General features: G+C 48.4%; 5 protein-coding genes across 5 annotated transcripts; 3 read left to right on the top strand and 2 right to left on the bottom strand.

Annotated features, from left to right (window-relative positions):
• The first annotated feature begins 1,797 nt into the window (after window positions 1-1,797).
• BO88DRAFT_402383 (cytosine permease) lies at window positions 1,798-4,206 on the top strand. Its single transcript, XM_025706088.1, has 3 exons — window positions 1,798-2,453; window positions 2,549-2,765; window positions 2,824-4,206. The coding sequence occupies exons 1-3, from the start codon at window positions 2,226-2,228 to the stop codon at window positions 3,909-3,911; spliced, it is 1,533 nt and encodes a 510-aa protein (XP_025565908.1). The 5' UTR covers window positions 1,798-2,225; the 3' UTR covers window positions 3,912-4,206.
• BO88DRAFT_476564 (uncharacterized protein) lies at window positions 3,957-5,710 on the bottom strand (the record flags this gene model as incomplete). The annotated part of the gene is made up of 2 exons (XM_025711936.1): window positions 3,957-5,632; window positions 5,693-5,710. 2 exons carry the CDS (start codon window positions 5,708-5,710, stop codon window positions 4,361-4,363), a joined length of 1,290 nt encoding a protein of 429 aa, XP_025565907.1. The 3' UTR covers window positions 3,957-4,360.
• A 434-nt stretch (window positions 5,711-6,144) lies between these two features.
• Window positions 6,145-8,123, top strand: BO88DRAFT_450724 (Hsp70 family protein; the record flags this gene model as incomplete). Its single annotated transcript, XM_025710589.1, has 5 exons — window positions 6,145-6,234; window positions 6,291-7,525; window positions 7,603-7,663; window positions 7,713-7,860; window positions 7,924-8,123. The coding sequence occupies 5 exons, from the start codon at window positions 6,145-6,147 to the stop codon at window positions 8,121-8,123; spliced, it is 1,734 nt and encodes a 577-aa protein (XP_025565906.1).
• A 473-nt stretch (window positions 8,124-8,596) lies between these two features.
• On the top strand, window positions 8,597-10,076 carry tif35 (translation initiation factor eIF3 core subunit g; the record flags this gene model as incomplete). The annotated part of the gene is made up of 4 exons (XM_025708611.1): window positions 8,597-8,613; window positions 8,729-9,353; window positions 9,709-9,880; window positions 10,024-10,076. 4 exons carry the CDS (start codon window positions 8,597-8,599, stop codon window positions 10,074-10,076), a joined length of 867 nt encoding a protein of 288 aa, XP_025565905.1.
• A 5,771-nt stretch (window positions 10,077-15,847) lies between these two features.
• On the bottom strand, window positions 15,848-16,770 carry BO88DRAFT_206209 (uncharacterized protein). Its single transcript, XM_025701894.1, has one exon. It carries the CDS (start codon window positions 16,329-16,331, stop codon window positions 15,870-15,872), a length of 462 nt encoding a protein of 153 aa, XP_025565904.1. The 5' UTR covers window positions 16,332-16,770; the 3' UTR covers window positions 15,848-15,869.
• Window positions 16,771-17,306: the final 536 nt, after the last annotated feature.

Genomic DNA, 17,306 nt, shown 5'->3' with positions numbered 1-17,306 from the left:
CTTTCCAATTTTTTCTAGGTTACTTTCCCGAAAGTTACTGTTGGAGTCACCCTTCAGATCCCGAAAGTTTCCTCGGTGGGTCGTTGGTGCGGATTGCAGTTGTGGAGCGGCAGGGTGAAGGTTCCACTGAGGGTCGTCGTAGTAGGGTATGTAGATAGATTACAGTTGGAAGCGTCACGGGTTGGTTGGGTGTTGCAGTGTCACTGCTGTTCGTACACTGTGGATGGTAGTGGTATGTGAAACGAAGAAGAGAAATAAAAGAAAGAAGGATTGGACTAGGCAACAGGGAAGGGTAAAGATTTAATGCAGGGTTGCAAGTCCAGGGCACAGGCGGGTTTAATTAGCTGCTAAACGGGAAAAGAAGGAGACGGCGGAAGTTAGTTGATTAGGCGGGAAGGGGAAGAAGGGCCCTGATAACGATGGACTGTCCAGTTCGGCTGGTATCACTGTATCAGACACAAGCGGTTTGAGATACTATCTTTGTTCTAGAATGTGTGCTGCATTCCATGACGATAGGTGTCAGGTGCCAGGTGGAGGATAGGTACACTCAATACTCCAGACTTGACCTAGAACTATCGCTCAATCTGATGATGGCAGTGGCCAGAACAGGCAGACATTCCGGGGTTGATGCTGGTATGAGCTGGCGGTAATTTAGGGGCTCCCGCGCTAAGAGGTTCGTATCATGCAACTATTGCATCTCAGAGATATGGACGAGGAGGCCCTTATCTAGACGGCATGGCGTCCAATCAAGGCCTCTTCATGGTCAGCTGTGAAATTAGTATGTCCTCTTCCCAATCAACAGCATCCAACTTCACATGTCTGCCAAGTCGATATCGCTCGGCGCAGATATGCTTAGCTGAAGCTTCGCGGACGGCTGCACATGGCAAAACATTGTGATAGCGATTAGAGGCGGCGATCACCGCTTCCCTGTCAGCCCGAAGCACAATTCTTCGTAGGTTTCCGATGACGCGGGGTATCAACAAAGTCTGGGGAAAGATAGCTGCTTCTGTCATTGTTGATTATGATGATGCTTCTAAATTTGAATGCCTCAGGCTGGTAATTGAAGCTTCGCAACAGACCAGCGATCGTGGCATAATTATTGCGTTGATCAGCCCAGTGCCTGTGACCCCATGACTACACTACAGGGAATAAAACTGTGCGATGAGGCAACGGTGGCAAGTCTACATGCAGTAAGCAGGGCAACGATAGAGTTCCTGCGCCCTTCGGCGTTGACCGACTGCAGGAATGATATCAACACCCCCTAGCATTCTAATTGACAGTCTGGGGTGAAGATAATCAACACCATGAGATAGGTGGCTATCGGGCCTGACAGAGATGGTCAGCCTTGGGGGGACCAGCTGCAGGCATCGCGGTAAGCCGTACAAACCGAAATACCTAACGAACCTGAAGTGTTATCATTATCAAATCTCTCAGGGTTACGGGCGCAGGTGTGCCTATCACCAGGCGAGACCTTATCAGCGTGGGTTCCTTCGCCACCAGACCCACACGGTCCTGGTAGACAAAGATGTCCAATCAAAGGCATACTGCTGATAATTTCTGCGATCTATGTGGTGCTTAACCATGTGCCCAGCCTTGTATCCTCCAATGAAAATAATGCAAATGGGGCCATGCTGCATATCATTGGTGGCAACATAAGCTTGTGCGCACTAGGGCTAAGCTAAGACAAGTTGGCGGCGGTGGGGCCCGTAAGAAAAAAGTAACCGTGAGAGTTTTTTCTCGAAACAAGAAAGGCGGACCAGGCCAGGGCTGGGACCTCCACCGGAACACGCGACAGGAGCTGGGCCCATGGGAAGCTGTTACGCGGTCGTGGCGGCGTTTCTCCGTCGGTGCAGAAGCGATCAATCATCGTGCCTGATACTCGTTCGGATCTCGTGGGGTGGGCCTCGTCACGGTGGGTGTGAGAAGAATTTCTCGTTGCCTCCGAACACATATTAGGAGCTCTTCTCCCACGCTCTCTTGCAGAGAAAGAAAGAAAGAAAAAAGAAAGATGTGGTTTCCGTCTCCTCCTTTCCCTTCCTTTCCCCTTCCCCCTTGAACTATACTTGGTACCTGAGCTTTACAGCTCTCGTATTCAAGAGTTCCAAAAAAAAGACTTTCTTATCAAGTCTACTTGATTCCTGACTGAGGGTTATTTCCCCAACGTCAGCACATTCTCAAACTTTGCGCCGTTGAGATATACGCGTACCTTTTTCCAATCCAACACCATGTTCGGAGGAGTCGAGTCCGATCTCGAAAAAGCCCCCCAGGTGGGCAAAACGCCCATGGATGACAGCAGCGATGGCGCTGTCCCTGGGGAGAGTTTCATGTACGGCAATTCGCTGTACGCAAAGCTGCAACGGTTGGCGGGAAAGCTCAATATTGAGCAGCGAGGTGTCGAACGTGTCCCGGACAATGAACGGACTGACACGTCGTACTTCAATATCAGCAGCATGGTGTGTTCTTAACTCTTGTTTGCCTTGTGCTTTCGTCTTCGTCGGCTCTCTTGCCGGCTGCTCCAAGACCGCCCTCCCAAACTGACCCGTCGCAGTGGCTGGCGGCCAACATGGTGAGCAGTTCTTTCGCTATCGGCGTGCTTGGTTACTCCACCTTCGCTCTCGGCTTCGTCGATGCCATCCTCGTCTGCTTCTTCTTCAACCTGCTGGGCGTCTTGACTGTCTGCTGGTTCTCCTGCTTTGGTCCCGCCTTTGGTCTGCGCCAGATGGTGCTCTCCCGGTTCTGGTTCGGTTATTGGCCTACTAAGATCAGTAAGTTTCCTGTGACAGTCTGGCCACCGCCATCATATACTTATACCCTCTGCTACAGTTGCCCTTCTGAACGTCCTCTCCTGTCTGGGCTGGTCCGCCGCCAACTCCATCGTCGGCGCCCAGCTTCTCAATGCTGTGAACTCCGACGTTCCTGGATTTGCAGGCATCTTGATCATCGCCATCTGCACCCTCTTCGTCACCTTCGCCGGATACAAGGTCGTTCACTTGTACGAGTACTACAGCTGGATCCCGACCTTCATTGTCTTCATGATTGTGTTCGGATTGTTCGCCCACTCCGGTGATTTCAGGAACCTCCCCATGGGAACTGGAACCTCCGAGCTCGGCTCTTGCCTGTCTTACGGTGCGACTGTCTATGGTTTCGCCACTGGCTGGACCAGTTACGCCGCCGATTACACCGTCTACCAGCCCGCGGACCGCAGCCGCCGCAAGATCTTCTTCGCCGCCTGGGGAGGCCTGATCCCCCCTCTTCTCTTCACCCAGTTCCTGGGTATTGCCGTTATGACCGCCACTTCCATCAACGGCGGAGACAACAAATACGCCCTGGGTTACAGCCAGTCTGGAAACGGAGGTCTGCTGGGCGCTGTTCTTGATCCCGTCGGTGGCTTCGGCAAGTTCTGTCTGGTGATCCTGTCTTTGTCCATCATCGCCAACAACTGCCCCAACATCTACTCCGTTTCCTTGACCCTCCAGGTCCTGAGTCGCTACTCCCAGCGCGTTCCCCGTTTCATCTGGGTCCTTCTCGCCTCCGGTGTCTCCATCGCCGTCGCCATTCCCGGTTACTCTCACTTCGAAGAAGTCCTGGAGAACCTGATGGACTTCATCGCCTACTGGCTGGCCATTTACTCCGGTGTCGCTCTTGCCGACCACATCATTCGCCGTGGCTTCTCCGGATACCGCCCCGAGACATATGACAAGCCCAACAAGTTGCCCTATGGTATCGCCGCTTGTATTTCCTTTGCTTTCGGTGTTGCGGGTATGGTCACTGGTATGAGTGAGACATGGTACATAGGTCCCATCGCCAAGCATGCTGGTAATGGTGATGTCGGTTTTGAGTTGGCTCTCCTCTTTTCTTTCGTCGTGCATATCGTTCTGAGGCCCATTGAGCTGAAAATGCTGGGTCGGTAAATGCGTTTCTCTTCCTTTCTTCATGTCGATTTTTCTACCTTTTCTTTTTCTTGTTGGTTAAAAACAAGGGCTTGTATTTGGGATACAGATTTATGGGTTGAGCTTGGTTGTCATGTATGTCTCCTTTGGGAATCGACGATGGATGTGATGATGCCGGTTCCGTGGTACGGAACCTGTCTGGCTGCTTTTCATGATGTTGGCTGGACTTTTATGTATATAGACGTAATCATTGATTCTAATATACCATTCCGTGCAGATGTGCCGGAGGTGAATGAAATATGCAGAAGTGTCTAAGAAACATGGTGATCTATTTGGTACTAAGTAGTAACATTCGAAACTAAGTCTCATGAATCCACTCCAAGTTCTGGACTACCCGACCATAGATTATCGGTTGTTCCTTCCATCGCGAGTGATGCATGATGTTGCTCTCTTGCCAACACAATACTTCCTCAGTTCGGCTGTCCTAGAGCAGAATCCTTGAACATCTGGAGAACACTTTTTCCAAACATGCGTGATCTGTTTTCCGATCTCTTCTGTCTCTGCAAGTCCTCGTTTGCACGGATGAGGATGACGGCTTTCTCAATTTGATTGTCCTCGTTCCCGTTATCGGTACAGCGGAATAATGCCGGAAAAATGATGACAAGGAGCTCACCAATCGGGGTTTCATCTGGCATAGTCTCAAGATTTGCTACAGTAATCCGATTATGGGTGCGGGCGTCTTGCACGATGAACCGTTCCAGATGGTACTTGCGTACGACTCGTTGAGGAAAGTGTGCCTCGTGAAACCAGTCCCACCGGTATCGCGAGGGCGAACTGCTCATCTTTGTCGCGAGACTTGCAGCTGGCTCCAAAATATCATCCCTCAACCTTTCCATTTTATTGTTCCAATTGACGTGGTGTTCAAAGTCAAAACGCGTGAAAAGGTTGTCCAAATCATCAATTATGCCATTGTACTTCTCATTGACACCTCTTTCGTACCTTTGGCAAGCAACATAAGCCCTAATGGTGTTTGTTTTCCAAAGGTTTAAATTTTCGATATCTTTCAGTGTCAGCGACACTGAAGGCCGTGCCTCATACCGTCTCTCATGTTGCTTACCTCCCTTGGACTGTAGTGATACCATTCCCGCTTGAAGATCACTTAAGAGCGCCTCATCCGATGCCTGCATCCCTGGAACTGAGGCCTTGAGCAGTTCTACCTCGAGCCGGCGGAAGACTGTATGCATTAATAGCTCAGATTGAATCCCAAGAAGCCCTTGCGGGTAGGTGTGTATGCTTTTAGACATATGAAGATGGCATTGGAAATCTTTCAACGCGCTTCCTATCTGAGTATCAAAGTCCGTGCAAATTTCCGGAAGTCCTTCAATCCAGTTGGAGAGGTTATCCCGAATCTTAACGAACTCTTGCATGACAGTGGTGTCGCTCAAGTCGCTCGATGGAGAGAATCTGAGGATCTTGGCTTGACATTCTTGCAACTGCTCTTCTAAATCCTGGTTACGTTGCTTCAGTTTGGCGTTCTCCTGTCGCATCGAACTTATGACATGTCGTCTACCAACAGAAACACGCTTAAGAGAGGATAGCTCATTCTTCAGTGACGCTGATAGTTTTTCCACGCGGTTATAGTGTCGCAACAAATCGTGTTCAGATTGACCTTCTCCGTCTGAATCACTCAAGGTTTGACTGTCGGCGACTGGTCCATTTTGACCTGTGTGATCGGCCTTTACCTGGGTAATGATCAGATATTGTGCAAAACAGAAAGGAAAGATGTCTTCTTTTCGACTCACTATAGTTACCTCTTCCATTTTTCAGAATGCTCTTTATCATTAAGCAGAGTGACAACAGAATGAGATGAATGATGTGGAAAGTACAATGAGGAAGGGAAAGTAATTACTAACTGAGGGACTCGGTGTGGAAAGAAATTCCTGTCAAGACAGATACTAACTATATGGCCTGGTAGTGAATTTTCGAGGGCTTTTTCTCTTAGGACTCAAGGACCACGTACTCAAGTGAATGAGGTTTCCAGCAACTATGTTTACTAGGTAACACCTAAGTGAATCCCACAAGATAATTCCTTCCAATGCAGAATCACCAAGTGCTCATCTCTATCTTACTGTCACCTTTCTTCTGCCGGGAAGCTGAACCAAGTGCATTTGGTTCGTCATACTATGGTTGAAACCGTCCTGTTGTAAGAGCCAGTTATCCTGCACCAGTTGAACGAGCTACATACATTGGAGAAATGGCTGGTTCTACCAATAAGAGGACCATCGTCATCGCGGTGGATTTCGGTACCACATACTCAGGGATAGCTTGGGGTCAAATGAGTAACGTCTGTCAAATGCATTGCTACCGTACTTGGGTACATATGACTGATACCTTATCCAGCCAGATACTCATTACATTATCAAACAATGGCCACAGAATACTTCTGACACATGTGATGGGCTGACTAGTGATAAGGTACCCAGCGAGGTCACCTATGAGTACACCAAGTCTGGCAAGAAATGTCTATGGGGATTTCAGTTTCTTGACAGCATGCCTCGAATCCAATGGATCAAGCTCGGCCTCGTTCCTGACGAAAAGCTTGGGATAGGATCTCGGTTGTCTTCAACGTACAGCGATTGTCGTCGAATTCCAGTCCCTTATCATTCATCACCAGTAGATGTTGTTACGGATTACCTCCGCTGCCTCCGTGAACATACTGTTGACATTTTGAAGTTGAAGCTTGGTAGTTCACTGGACAGTACGAGCCTTGAATTCGTCACCACAGTCCCCGCAATTTGGTCAGACAAAGCAAAGATGACGACAATGTCCTGTGCAGAAAAGGCAGGTTTTGGAGAAGCTTCCAAAGTACGCATAGTATCCGAGCCTGAGGCTGCTGCTATACATTCTCTTCGTGCTTCTAGTCCCCATGGACTGGAGGCCGGAGATACCATCGTTCTTTGTGACGCGGGAGGGGGCACTGTTGATCTTATCACTTTCACAATCATTGAGCTGTCACCTAATATGCGTCTAAAGGAGGAAGCACCCGGTACTGGATCTTTGTGTGGCAGCACCTTTCTCAACAGACGCTTCGAAGAGTTGCTAAACGACCGCCTCTCCTCCCTCCCTGGATGGGACAGGGATACACTGGATGAAGCAATGCATCGATTTGAAACCGTTGCCAAAAGAACCTTCAGTGGCAATGCAGATGATGACTTCATGTTTCCTGTTCCAGGTATAGCAGACAGCCAGGAAGTCGGGGTCCGTCGCGGCCGATTCAGAGTTACTGGCCAAGAGATGCAGCAACTGTTTTTGCCTATTTTACGAGACATTGGGGACCTTGTCCGAGAGCAAATTGAGACGTCTAACGCTCAGGTCAAAGCAATTTTCTTGGTTGGTGGGTTTGGACAGAGTTCATACCTTCGCACATATCTTCGCGGCTGCTTTTCTCCTGAAGTCGAAGTAGTAGCTCCAGATGACGGCTGGACTGCTGTTGTCAGAGGCGCATTGACAAAGACTCTTGGGGAGATATCTGATACAGAGATAAAACCATTCGTCGATTCCCGCAAGGCAAGGGAAAACTATGGAATGATTTACTCGACTACCTTCAATGATAAAGTGCATGATGCAAAGAAGAAGTATGTGGCGATCGCTGCCCAATGTGTTTCAACATCCGTCTTTTGGTTTTTATGTTCCAGTGGTCTGATAATGCCAGATACTGGAATGCCAGAAAAGGAAAGTTCTGTATCGACGTTATGCATTGGTTTGTTTCCAAGGTATGGACCGATATTCGAGCACACTTCTGATCTCTGATAACATGTTCAGGGGGACGATATTGAAGAAGCGAAGGCTATTAAGATGAGATGGTCTAAGCATAAACTTGTTAAGGACGGCACAGTCGATTCAATTCGTGTCACTCTCTACAAGCTCGATACTCCTATGGGTGAGAAGCTACCTCTGTACTTCAATCGCCGTGAGTACTACTATCGTGTAGCTGAATATGGATGATCATAAGTTATTGACAAGCCGTTTTTAGACGTGAAGAAACATGCCAAGTTGAATCCAATCCTCAGTCAAATCGAACAGCATCGCATCCCAACTTGCCGTGGTGCAGATGACGAGCTCTACTACGCGATTGATTTTCAGATCCATGCGGAGTACTATTCCGCTCATTGTGAACATACGCTATGGTATGAAGGTCGCAACTACGGGAGTGTCAAAGCCGACTATGTCTAAACAATGAAATTTGCGCGCCGCCATTGGATGCTGTCTCATGGACACATTGAGTGGCCTGAAGCCAATTGTTTACGAGAGAATCTAGAATGCGAAAGGAGAAGGGTTACCCACGGACGGAGAACACTTGCGTCGGGCATATTTCATCTTGATTTGTTTTTGGCCGTGGAAGATTGATATAGCTATCGAGGCAGATCTTCATTTAATAGGCCGTCTAATATGTATCTAAATTTGAAGAAAATAGAACATAAAAAAAAACCGTCTTATAGTAGAAAGATGTTCGGTGCATGCATACCAACCGTAGCCATCACCCTATGTATCACGTGACCCAGACACCGAAGCACCAGCCACACTTAACATGCGCCACAAGGCATTTGCCGCGCCGAACAAATCCACAACGGATCTTGCATCTTTCGCTGAAATCCAGAAATTCAGCAACAATCGGCGACATCATCAACCCCCCCATCACACACACAATGTCGAAGCTTGGAAAGTAAGCGGAAACTCCCCCCCAACCCCCGAAAATCCAGGGTCAAGAAGCGACAAAAAAAAAAAGAAGACAACGAAAAGAAAGAAAATCTGACCAGGACTGTTTTTCCACTTTCCAGCCGCGCCGACTGGGCCGACGACGAGGAGTTCGACGACCCCTCCGCTCTCCCTCCGCAGCAAATCACGACCAACAAAGATGGCACGAAGACGATCGTTTCCTACCGATTCAACGACGAGGGCAAGAAGGTGAAGGTGACCCGCCGGATCAAAACGACCGTTGTTCGCGAACATGTCAACCCTCAGGTCGCGGAGCGGAGGTCCTGGGCCAAGTTCGGTCTGGAGAAGGGCAACGCGCCCGGACCTTCCTTCGATACGACCTCCGTGGGTGAGAACATTGCTTTCCGGCCCAGCGTCAACTGGAAGGTTCAGGCGGCCGAGGCGGAGAAGAATGGTGGCGAGAAGGGCAGTATGAAGGATCAGCTGAAGGACAAGAAGGTCAAGTGTCGTATTTGCAGTGGCGAGCACTTTACTGCTCGTTGTCCCTTCAAGGATACTATGGCTCCTGTCGACGAGCCCTCTGCTGGTGGTGAGGGTGGTGCTGAGGATTCTCCGGCTGCTGGCGCTTTGGGTGCTGGTACTTCTAGCTACGTGCCCCCTCATCTGCGGAAGGGTGCTGCTGGTGGCGGAGAGAGAATGGCTGGCAAGTACGAGAAGGATGATTTGGCGACTCTGAGAGTTACGAACGTGAGTTTTTCCCCAATTACCTCACCCTTGTCCTTGGTTTCATGGACACTGTTTTGCTATTTGCTGGTCTCTCCGGAGGGGGAGGGGGGAGGGGTAGAGGGGACAGGGGATGCTAGTTTTCCTCCTTCTGTTCCTCTCTCTCTCTCCTTTTCCTTGCCTGCTCTGCCCTCTCTTTGCCCTCTAAACACTCCTATTGGTGTTGTTCAGAGAGAGGGAAAGAGAGAAAGAGGAAGCAGCCCTTTCGGGCACACACATGGATGTCATGAGAACAGCAATCAGCTTCCTCTACTTTCCTTGCTTCTATTGCATTTGGCTTCCCACGGACACATCACTGACTGACAACAAACCCAAACAGGTGAGCGAGTTGGCAGAGGAAGGAGAACTGCGGGATCTGTTCGAACGCTTCGGTCGTGTCACCAGAGTTTTCCTTGCCAGAGACAGAGAAACCCAGAGAGCCAAGGGCTTCGCTTTCATCAGCTTTGCGGATCGGGACGATGCTGCACGTGCTTGCGACAAGATGGATGGCTGTAAGTTATCCCTCCACTTCATTCATTTCATCCCATTTCATTTTTTTTTTCTGCGTCATATTTGTTTTTTCCATTGCCATCGTTGCAATGTCAGCAACAAAGCAAGTTATCGGAATCGCAACTAATATTTCCTCTTCATCTAGTCGGTTACCGTCACCTTATCCTGCGCGTCGAATTCGCCAAGCGTGCCACTTAGATTTTCTCCTCCAAATTTCCAATTCCCACATTTTTTTCTTCCCACACTTTATTCTCCTCCTTATTAACTTCTTCCTCTCTTGCTTTTTGGTTTTTCCGTACGTATCATGACATGACACCCTTGGGTCTCTTTTCGTCAGGCAGGCGGGTTTCTCCATCCATCCACACTTTCCATGGCTGAAGAAGATCTTCATCTCTCATCTATTGACTACTTTTCTTTGTATTGTATGATCCGATCGATAATGATGATTACTGAAGAACAAAAGGCATACCAATGTGTCGTGCGTGCGTGCGTGCGTGCGTGCGTGTGAGTGTGTGAGTGTGTGTCGTCTTCTCTCTTTGCTTTTTTGGGGGTCGATTTGATACAGAGAAAAAGTAGCGTGGTCTGGTCTTTCTTTTCCTTATTCGCGCACTACTCTCTTCCGGTTCAATGTGTCTATTTGTCATGCTGAGTTGCAAGGCAAGGCAAGGCAAGCTTGCTTGTTTGCATGCTCCTCTTTTTCTTTTTTACTTTTCCGTGCATTGATCGATCGCGGGTGGAAGTATTCTTAGATCGAGGGAGAAGGTTCAAACTAAAAAACAAAAGTATTTCAATCTGTTCGTTGGAGTCACACTACATAGAGTGTATGTATTAGAGTAGTTAAGTAAAAAAGATTCGGTCCTGCTTACTTGGGAACCTAGTAGTACTGTCTAGGTTCTAGGACGGAGAGGAACTGGTTTTATTGGTTATTTGGGTAATGCTCCGTATCATCGTCCGTCAGGTATCGACAGGCTGGCTGGGGTCTACATCTCAAATCAGATGGTAGATATTGAAGAGCCTCCTGCTTGGTATGTCTCGGGTAGTTGGTTATTAGATCCTTGCTATGATGACTCAATGCGTATTAGCTGACAAGGTTCTATGATTTGGCGGCATGTGTCAAGAAGGCCTAGATTTGAGCCACTCGGTGCGCGACAAGGCAGCATTGACTGTACTGATCAGGCTTTGCAGAGACTAGCTGCATGGTGAATAACGACCATGGGCCTACAGAGTGCGGACCAACGAGCCAAGATCATGGTCAGTGTGTAGATGGTCTGGGGGCCAACAGCTAGCCGTCTATGAATGCCGGGGATGCTGAGATATTGGTCATGACAATCGCGAAGGGAGGCTGTGTTGTCGTTCGGTACAGGTGGAAGGCTGTTGGCTGATAGTGTGTTTGCATGAGCTTCGTCATGAGTGTCATCGGCAAGGCAGCTCTGCATGTGTGTCTGTCTAGGGAAGAAAATCGGCATGGCAAGCGGGAACGACGCACTGCTCGAGTAGACGATTCCGCCTTGTATGGAGAGCATGACCCGATGTGAGATGGATATCGAGCCGCCATGACCCCCGGGCCATAGAGGACATCTCCCAGCATACGAGCAGATGTACGGGACTATTCAGAGCGTGGCGCCAGGCCAGTGGCTCTCGATATTCAGTCTGATCAATTCGGTTTCGTGTAATCTTCGTTCACAGCCCGGAGCATTCGCTGCTCGGAAGGATTGTGAATGGTGCTGTGTGTCCAGATGGCTGGTTACATTGCATAAAACGGGTATGGAACGGGAAGTTGTCAACAATGGTTTTGTGTATCGTTGGGAGGACGTATCCAGCAAGTCCTGAAACTAGCCTTTCTTGGCTCTGAGACAGACCCTCTGGCTTCATTCTGTGCGACACGAAGAGCGTACAGGACTGGCAGATGGGATCCCACTGCCCGCTCTGTGTCCTCGTGCACTTGGACATGCCAGTCCGTTGGCTGAAGCTCCATCAACGTCACCATTGCCACTACCGCTCAATCAGGCATGACGGCCGCCCTTCATCTCGTTTTCTTTAGCGCATCGGGTTTTATGACTGGTCCATCATCAGACTCCATGCAGGCATATGCCTCGCAGCCACCGGCGACTTTCTCGGTTCTTTTTCGTTGCTAGATTTATTCGTGCCGCTCTCCGTACGCTGCATAACAGGGGATACTGCTGAGGCTGGGAACACGTCAGTCATGACCTGAGAAGAGTATACAGCTTACCTGTAAAGCCTTACCGCCATGGGCTGGCAAAAGGGAACAGGAAAGATAGGGCGTCACTATTCAGTGTATCCCAGCACCACTCGCATCAATATTGGAACCGGGCTGTATTATGCACCGGTGACAGACATCAGCATAGATAATCAATCGACTGACTAATAGACTAAGAAGTTGCACAGACAGGATGGATGTAGTAAAGATGCGCCGGCTTGCGGGCGCGCCCAAAGAAAAAGCTGCAGGCCTATTCGTAGTTATAGCGAGCTTTGTCGAACAAGCAGATGCATATTGCAATTGGTGAGGAAGAGTCATATTGCGGAAATTAGAAACGAAAGCCCTTGTAGCTGACAAGATGCAGGGCAATATCAATAAAGCAGGTAGTGGCCAGAGGCCATCCTTTCACTACAGGTGGTGGCAAGACCAAAGAGAGCTATACTCACCAAGCAAAGGGTGCCTTACAACAAGACTACACCTGACCCTACCTTGACAAAGAATCCTAGTTGATGGCAATTGGAAAATCGTACAAGTGGCTGACCAGAGTCTATGCAGACCGCATCCAATACTTTCGGGTCCGAGGCTACAGCGTTTTTAGCGCAAGTTGTCGGCTATGACACGCGTTGCAGTGATACTTGTGCTCCCATTATAGTAGTTCATGAAAATATATTGGACCGCTTGTGCTTTTGGACGCCAGAACGATCGTATCTATCAGTTTTATCCTGTACCTGTACATTAGCATGAGGGACGCGGTTGACCTTGTCGAGATCATCTTCTCGATGTGATGGTCCGTTGAGAATAACTGAATGAATGGGGCCAGATGCAAAGTGGAAATCACACTTCGTCGGGCAGCTGAAGTTGGGGCACTAGAAGTCTGCCAAGGACTCATTCAGACGTGGGAACATTAGGGGATCCCGGAAATTAAAGCCGATTGTTCTGGACTCTAGATGAGCTCAGCTGCCTTGATTGGCATGACAACCGATGTGCGGACTATCTTGATGGTCCAAACCGTAATATCGGCCAGTTGCAGATAGGAGCATGTCATGGCTGTCCCTTCGCTCCATTATGGCTTATAAAGGTAATTATTCGACTGTCGTACAGGAGTGCCGTCCGCAGAGCGTATCAGCCACCACCAGTGCGGGTAGAAAAAGTCAGCAGGTGAAGAGAAGAGCGTGTCGCAGCTATTGCTCCTGGAACACTGAAGATGCGAGTCAATCGGAAGTACTCCATCTGCACAAAATGTTAGCACGGGCAACCCTAGGACAGGTCCAACACATTCCCGGATAGGCTAGAAGCCACGGTCTTGAATGGGACCTTGTTCGAACTCTAATAGGGACGGGTTTCCGGGCGGACGGGCCTCTCTTAACCAAGGAAAGGCCGGGGCCAGTTGAGACAAAGAAAAAGGAATTAGTTAAAGAAGTTTACTCACTAGGGACATCGGCAGTGGAGAAAGGTTCCTTCGGAGTAGGAGTAGGCTTGCTTCCCACGAGTCACGGTATCTGTGTCTCCATAAGATGATACTCTGTGATTCGCTAATCAGTCCCCACGGGTATTAGTGGACTCTAGATCGAGCTGTGAATGGCGGCCAAGACAGCAAGCAATAAACTTTTGCTATTGTGTAGGCGGCCATCGTGGAGGGCATCTATCTGGACATGCCAATAATGGACGGAAGGCCATGACGAGGACTGTTGCCTGAACAAGGTTTTTCTGACGGTCCCAACGGCAAGGCTACTAGTCAGTCGGATGCCATAACAATAAATATATATATATATATAAAAGAAATGGATGGATGGGACGGAAGAGACAAGGACAGGGACGATAACGGGGTGGATGGTTGAAGGCTCAATTGTTGTTGTAAGAAGAAGGTCCATGCAGGTATGCCGCTATACTCCTTGGAGGTGACCCCATGCGGGGCACGTGCCTTCGGTCGGGTTGGGTTTAGCGTCACGATGCATCCCGATTCATGTTTTGGTGTGTCTCCGCCGAACCAGGCGCACGAAATTCAAAGGGGAAAGAATAAGCAGGGAAATAAGCAACTCCACAAACAAATTCCTAAGATGTTTACCATCTGGAAAAGGATCCAGTTCGATGCCTTCTTTCTGTTTCTGACCTTTCAGGAGAAAATTCGCCCCTTTGCCGATATCATCAACACCTCATTCATCATGACCGATCAGCAATGTCCTTTCTAGGGAGAAATTTGAATCTCATGTGTCTTTGACGCCCTACCCTTGGACTTCAACCCGCCGACAGGCCCCATTCAACGGGCTAATGGGGCTTACCCTGGCTTGAAATGCAACCTCCGTCTCTAGGCCCCCCTGGTTCAAGGTTACTATGGAATTCGCGCCGCATCCCGCGGACACATCCTGCACGACATTCGCCCTCCCTCCATTAGGGACTCCATACCCTTATACAGGCCTCCAACAAATGGCTCTCAAATAAAACCCCAGCACTGCGTCTCCACCAATTATACATCCTTGGCTACTTTTTTCAGCACGGTGCATATCACATCTCAACCAACTAGCTTCCTGCGAGCCTGGATGATCATGCAGCCACATAATAATCCTTCACCGGATAAGGAAAAGAAGCCAGAAAATAAGAGGAAAAAGGAAAAGGGGAAAACACAAAACTAATTAAAATTAAGGAAAGAAAAAGAAAAGAAGCGAGAAAGAAGACACTTACGCCCCCACTGGCTGGGATACCAGAGACCACTACGGAGTACCTACTAAGTATTTTTTCCCGCTTCAGGTTCGGCGGTCTCCTTTGCCCTCTCACCAATCAGTGCCTCTTCTCGATTCTAGAAAACATTGCCGTGTGCTCCGTACAGCGAAGGTTACTTCGTCCGTACCGGGCAAGGGTGGTGTGACTGGAAGAAGGTATCATTGTTGCTAGAGTATTTTCCCTAACTATTACTAGTACGGCCAAAAGTTCTAACCGATTAGTGTGTATGGGGCGGGTCATGACTACACACTGCTCTTTGTATCGGCCGCATTTTGGATTCGAATCGTTTCCAAATCGTTCAAGCCCATGTCGGTGAGTGGAAAAACCGCCATACGGCAACAAGAAAGGAAAAAATAAAATAAAAATGACAATAATAAAATCAAACAACCGTTGGATCGAACATGTCGATCGCCTGATCTCTCATTCATGCAAGAGCTACTGCTGCTCGTGCCTCAAGCACCCGAGATCCTCTTGAGAGCATCCAAGGCCGGAGCTCATGCCTAGAACATGGATTCTTTTTTTGGGTCCACAGGCCCCTGTCTGGGACTGTACAATTTTTTACGGAGCACATCGACCGTTCGTCAATGGCCTTGAAAGCTATTGGTTGTCTGCATCTGCCCAAGCTCAGTAGTTATCAACAGTCTCCGTCATGCGACTGGGGTCTGCACGATTCCCGGAGTGATGATCGTCGCTACTAATCCGTTCTAGCACCATTCTAATTTGTTTTGCTGCACTTTGCCGTTCGCCGGGTGTTCACACTAGTTCACACTAAGGACAGCTGACTTTGCCGGTGATGTTCTGTATGGAGTATGGACAATTCACCAATCACGCCGCCAGCTGAACCATGTCCAAGTTGGTCTCCATTCTGCTCTTGAGTTTGTGCAGCCTTGAAATCTGCCTAGACGTGGACCATGGGGATGTAACATGGATTTCAACGAATGCCGTGTCTCTCCAACGGTTTCGACAGGGTCCCAAACTCTTTTCTATCCCTTTCGCGCGCCATTTTAGTTGATACACCCATTATCAGCCTGGAAGGCAATTGCTCACTCCACCCACTAATATAAATAAAGAAAAAAAAAATCAAATCGAGAGAAAATAAAATAAGAAGATAAAAAATTTAACAATGAAAAAAAAGAAAAGAAAAGAAAAAAAAAGAGGGAAGAAAAAGAAAAAAGGTGAAGCATATTGTTTTCTGGGAAATAAATGGGGGAGGGTGGAGTGTGCCGAAGGGACGAAAATGGAAAACGGAAGAAAAACAAAAGAGCGCCTTTTCTATTCGCGCAAGCGTATCCCAAAGGCAGCACGCATTGTAGTCCGTTTCTTTTCTTTTTCTTCTGTTCAGTCATGGATCGGAAACAACAAATGTCTTTGACCCTGGCCTCGACTAAACTCAACAGCAAACTCGTGGCGAAAGTGGTATTCGCTTTCAAGCTTGAATTGGCAACCTGAAGCTCCCAGGGCTTGTGCACAACGAGCTTCTGCAGACATTTCCGCCGCATCTTACCAGGATCGCTCATTGGTCACCGTAAAGGGGCCAGGCTAGGTAGACAGCGGAGAAAGTGGGCGTCGTGTTGGTGTGGGCAGGAGAAAATACCATGACATGAAGGAAGTGGTTTTTCATCCAACACCGGGAAACAGATATCAAGCGACCAGATCCCTCGACTGCCGGTCCAGGGCATTTTTACCAGTCAACTGCTCGTTCTGCACGGCGGCTAACAGTCCTCTGCGATTCAATTTTCCATCTTCTTTGTCACAATTCCTGATTAATCCACCGAGAGGCCAAATTGGAGCCCTGAGCCCAACATTTATCTCCTTGACGTGGACAAGCGGAACATTGAGATAACCGATATACATACATATAGGGTTGCATCTCAAAATTGAAAGCTGCAGTGATAGATGCAAAATAACCTTCCTCATTCTTGACTCAACTTGCTCGTCATCTGCCAATTGATACATGTGAGTCTATTCCACTTACTTATATTATTCAGGATTCTGCACCAACAATGACTCTATGGCACATGCATCTCTATCTTCTCCCTGTCCTTGTCTTGCTTCTGACTCCATCCACATTCATTGCTTTCGTTCTTCTTCTTGTGCCTTGTTGAGTGCTACCATCACTACTCCGTTGTCTGAAATGCTTCGGCTACCACTTGATCCTTCCATGGTTATTGTTTTAAACCCTACATCTTTTGTTCAGCCAAGCCACTTACCACCGATTACTACACCGTGGTGTGGGTAAGCTTATGCCTTGACAGCACTTGCTACATTCTGCCTCTATTGTAAGATTTACCTAGCAAGCCGTTGAGAGATCCTTTCCGTCATGACTGCCGTGGCGAACATGGAACGCTGAGCACAATCATCTACGGATGCTTCTATACTTTCTTTTCTTTTCTTTTCTCTTTTTTTTTTTTTTTTTTTTTTTTTTTTTTTTTTTTTTTGCCCTTTCTAAATCCACGGAACTTCCTTTTTTGTTTGGCTCTTCTTTTCTTCCC

Source organism: Aspergillus vadensis, assembly GCF_003184925.1.
Source record: "Aspergillus vadensis CBS 113365 unplaced genomic scaffold BO88scaffold_4, whole genome shotgun sequence".
Taxonomy (NCBI): Eukaryota; Fungi; Ascomycota; class Eurotiomycetes; order Eurotiales; family Aspergillaceae; genus Aspergillus; species Aspergillus vadensis.
The sequence above is the reverse complement of the archived record's forward strand: the minus strand, read 5'-3'. Positions and strand labels throughout refer to the sequence as shown.

Bases quoted from the DNA above. Each gene is read 5' to 3' on its own strand.
- BO88DRAFT_402383 (XM_025706088.1), top strand. From the start codon at position 2,226: ATGTTCGGAGGAGTCGAGTCCGATCTCGAAAAAGCCCCCCAGGTGGGC. The intron at 2,454-2,548 runs GTGTGTTCTTAA...GACCCGTCGCAG, and splicing joins ACTTCAATATCAGCAGCATG to TGGCTGGCGGCCAACATGGT. The intron at 2,766-2,823 runs GTAAGTTTCCTG...CCTCTGCTACAG, and splicing joins TTATTGGCCTACTAAGATCA to TTGCCCTTCTGAACGTCCTC.
- BO88DRAFT_206209 (XM_025701894.1), bottom strand. From the start codon at position 16,331: ATGAGCGATCCTGGTAAGATGCGGCGGAAATGTCTGCAGAAGCTCGTT.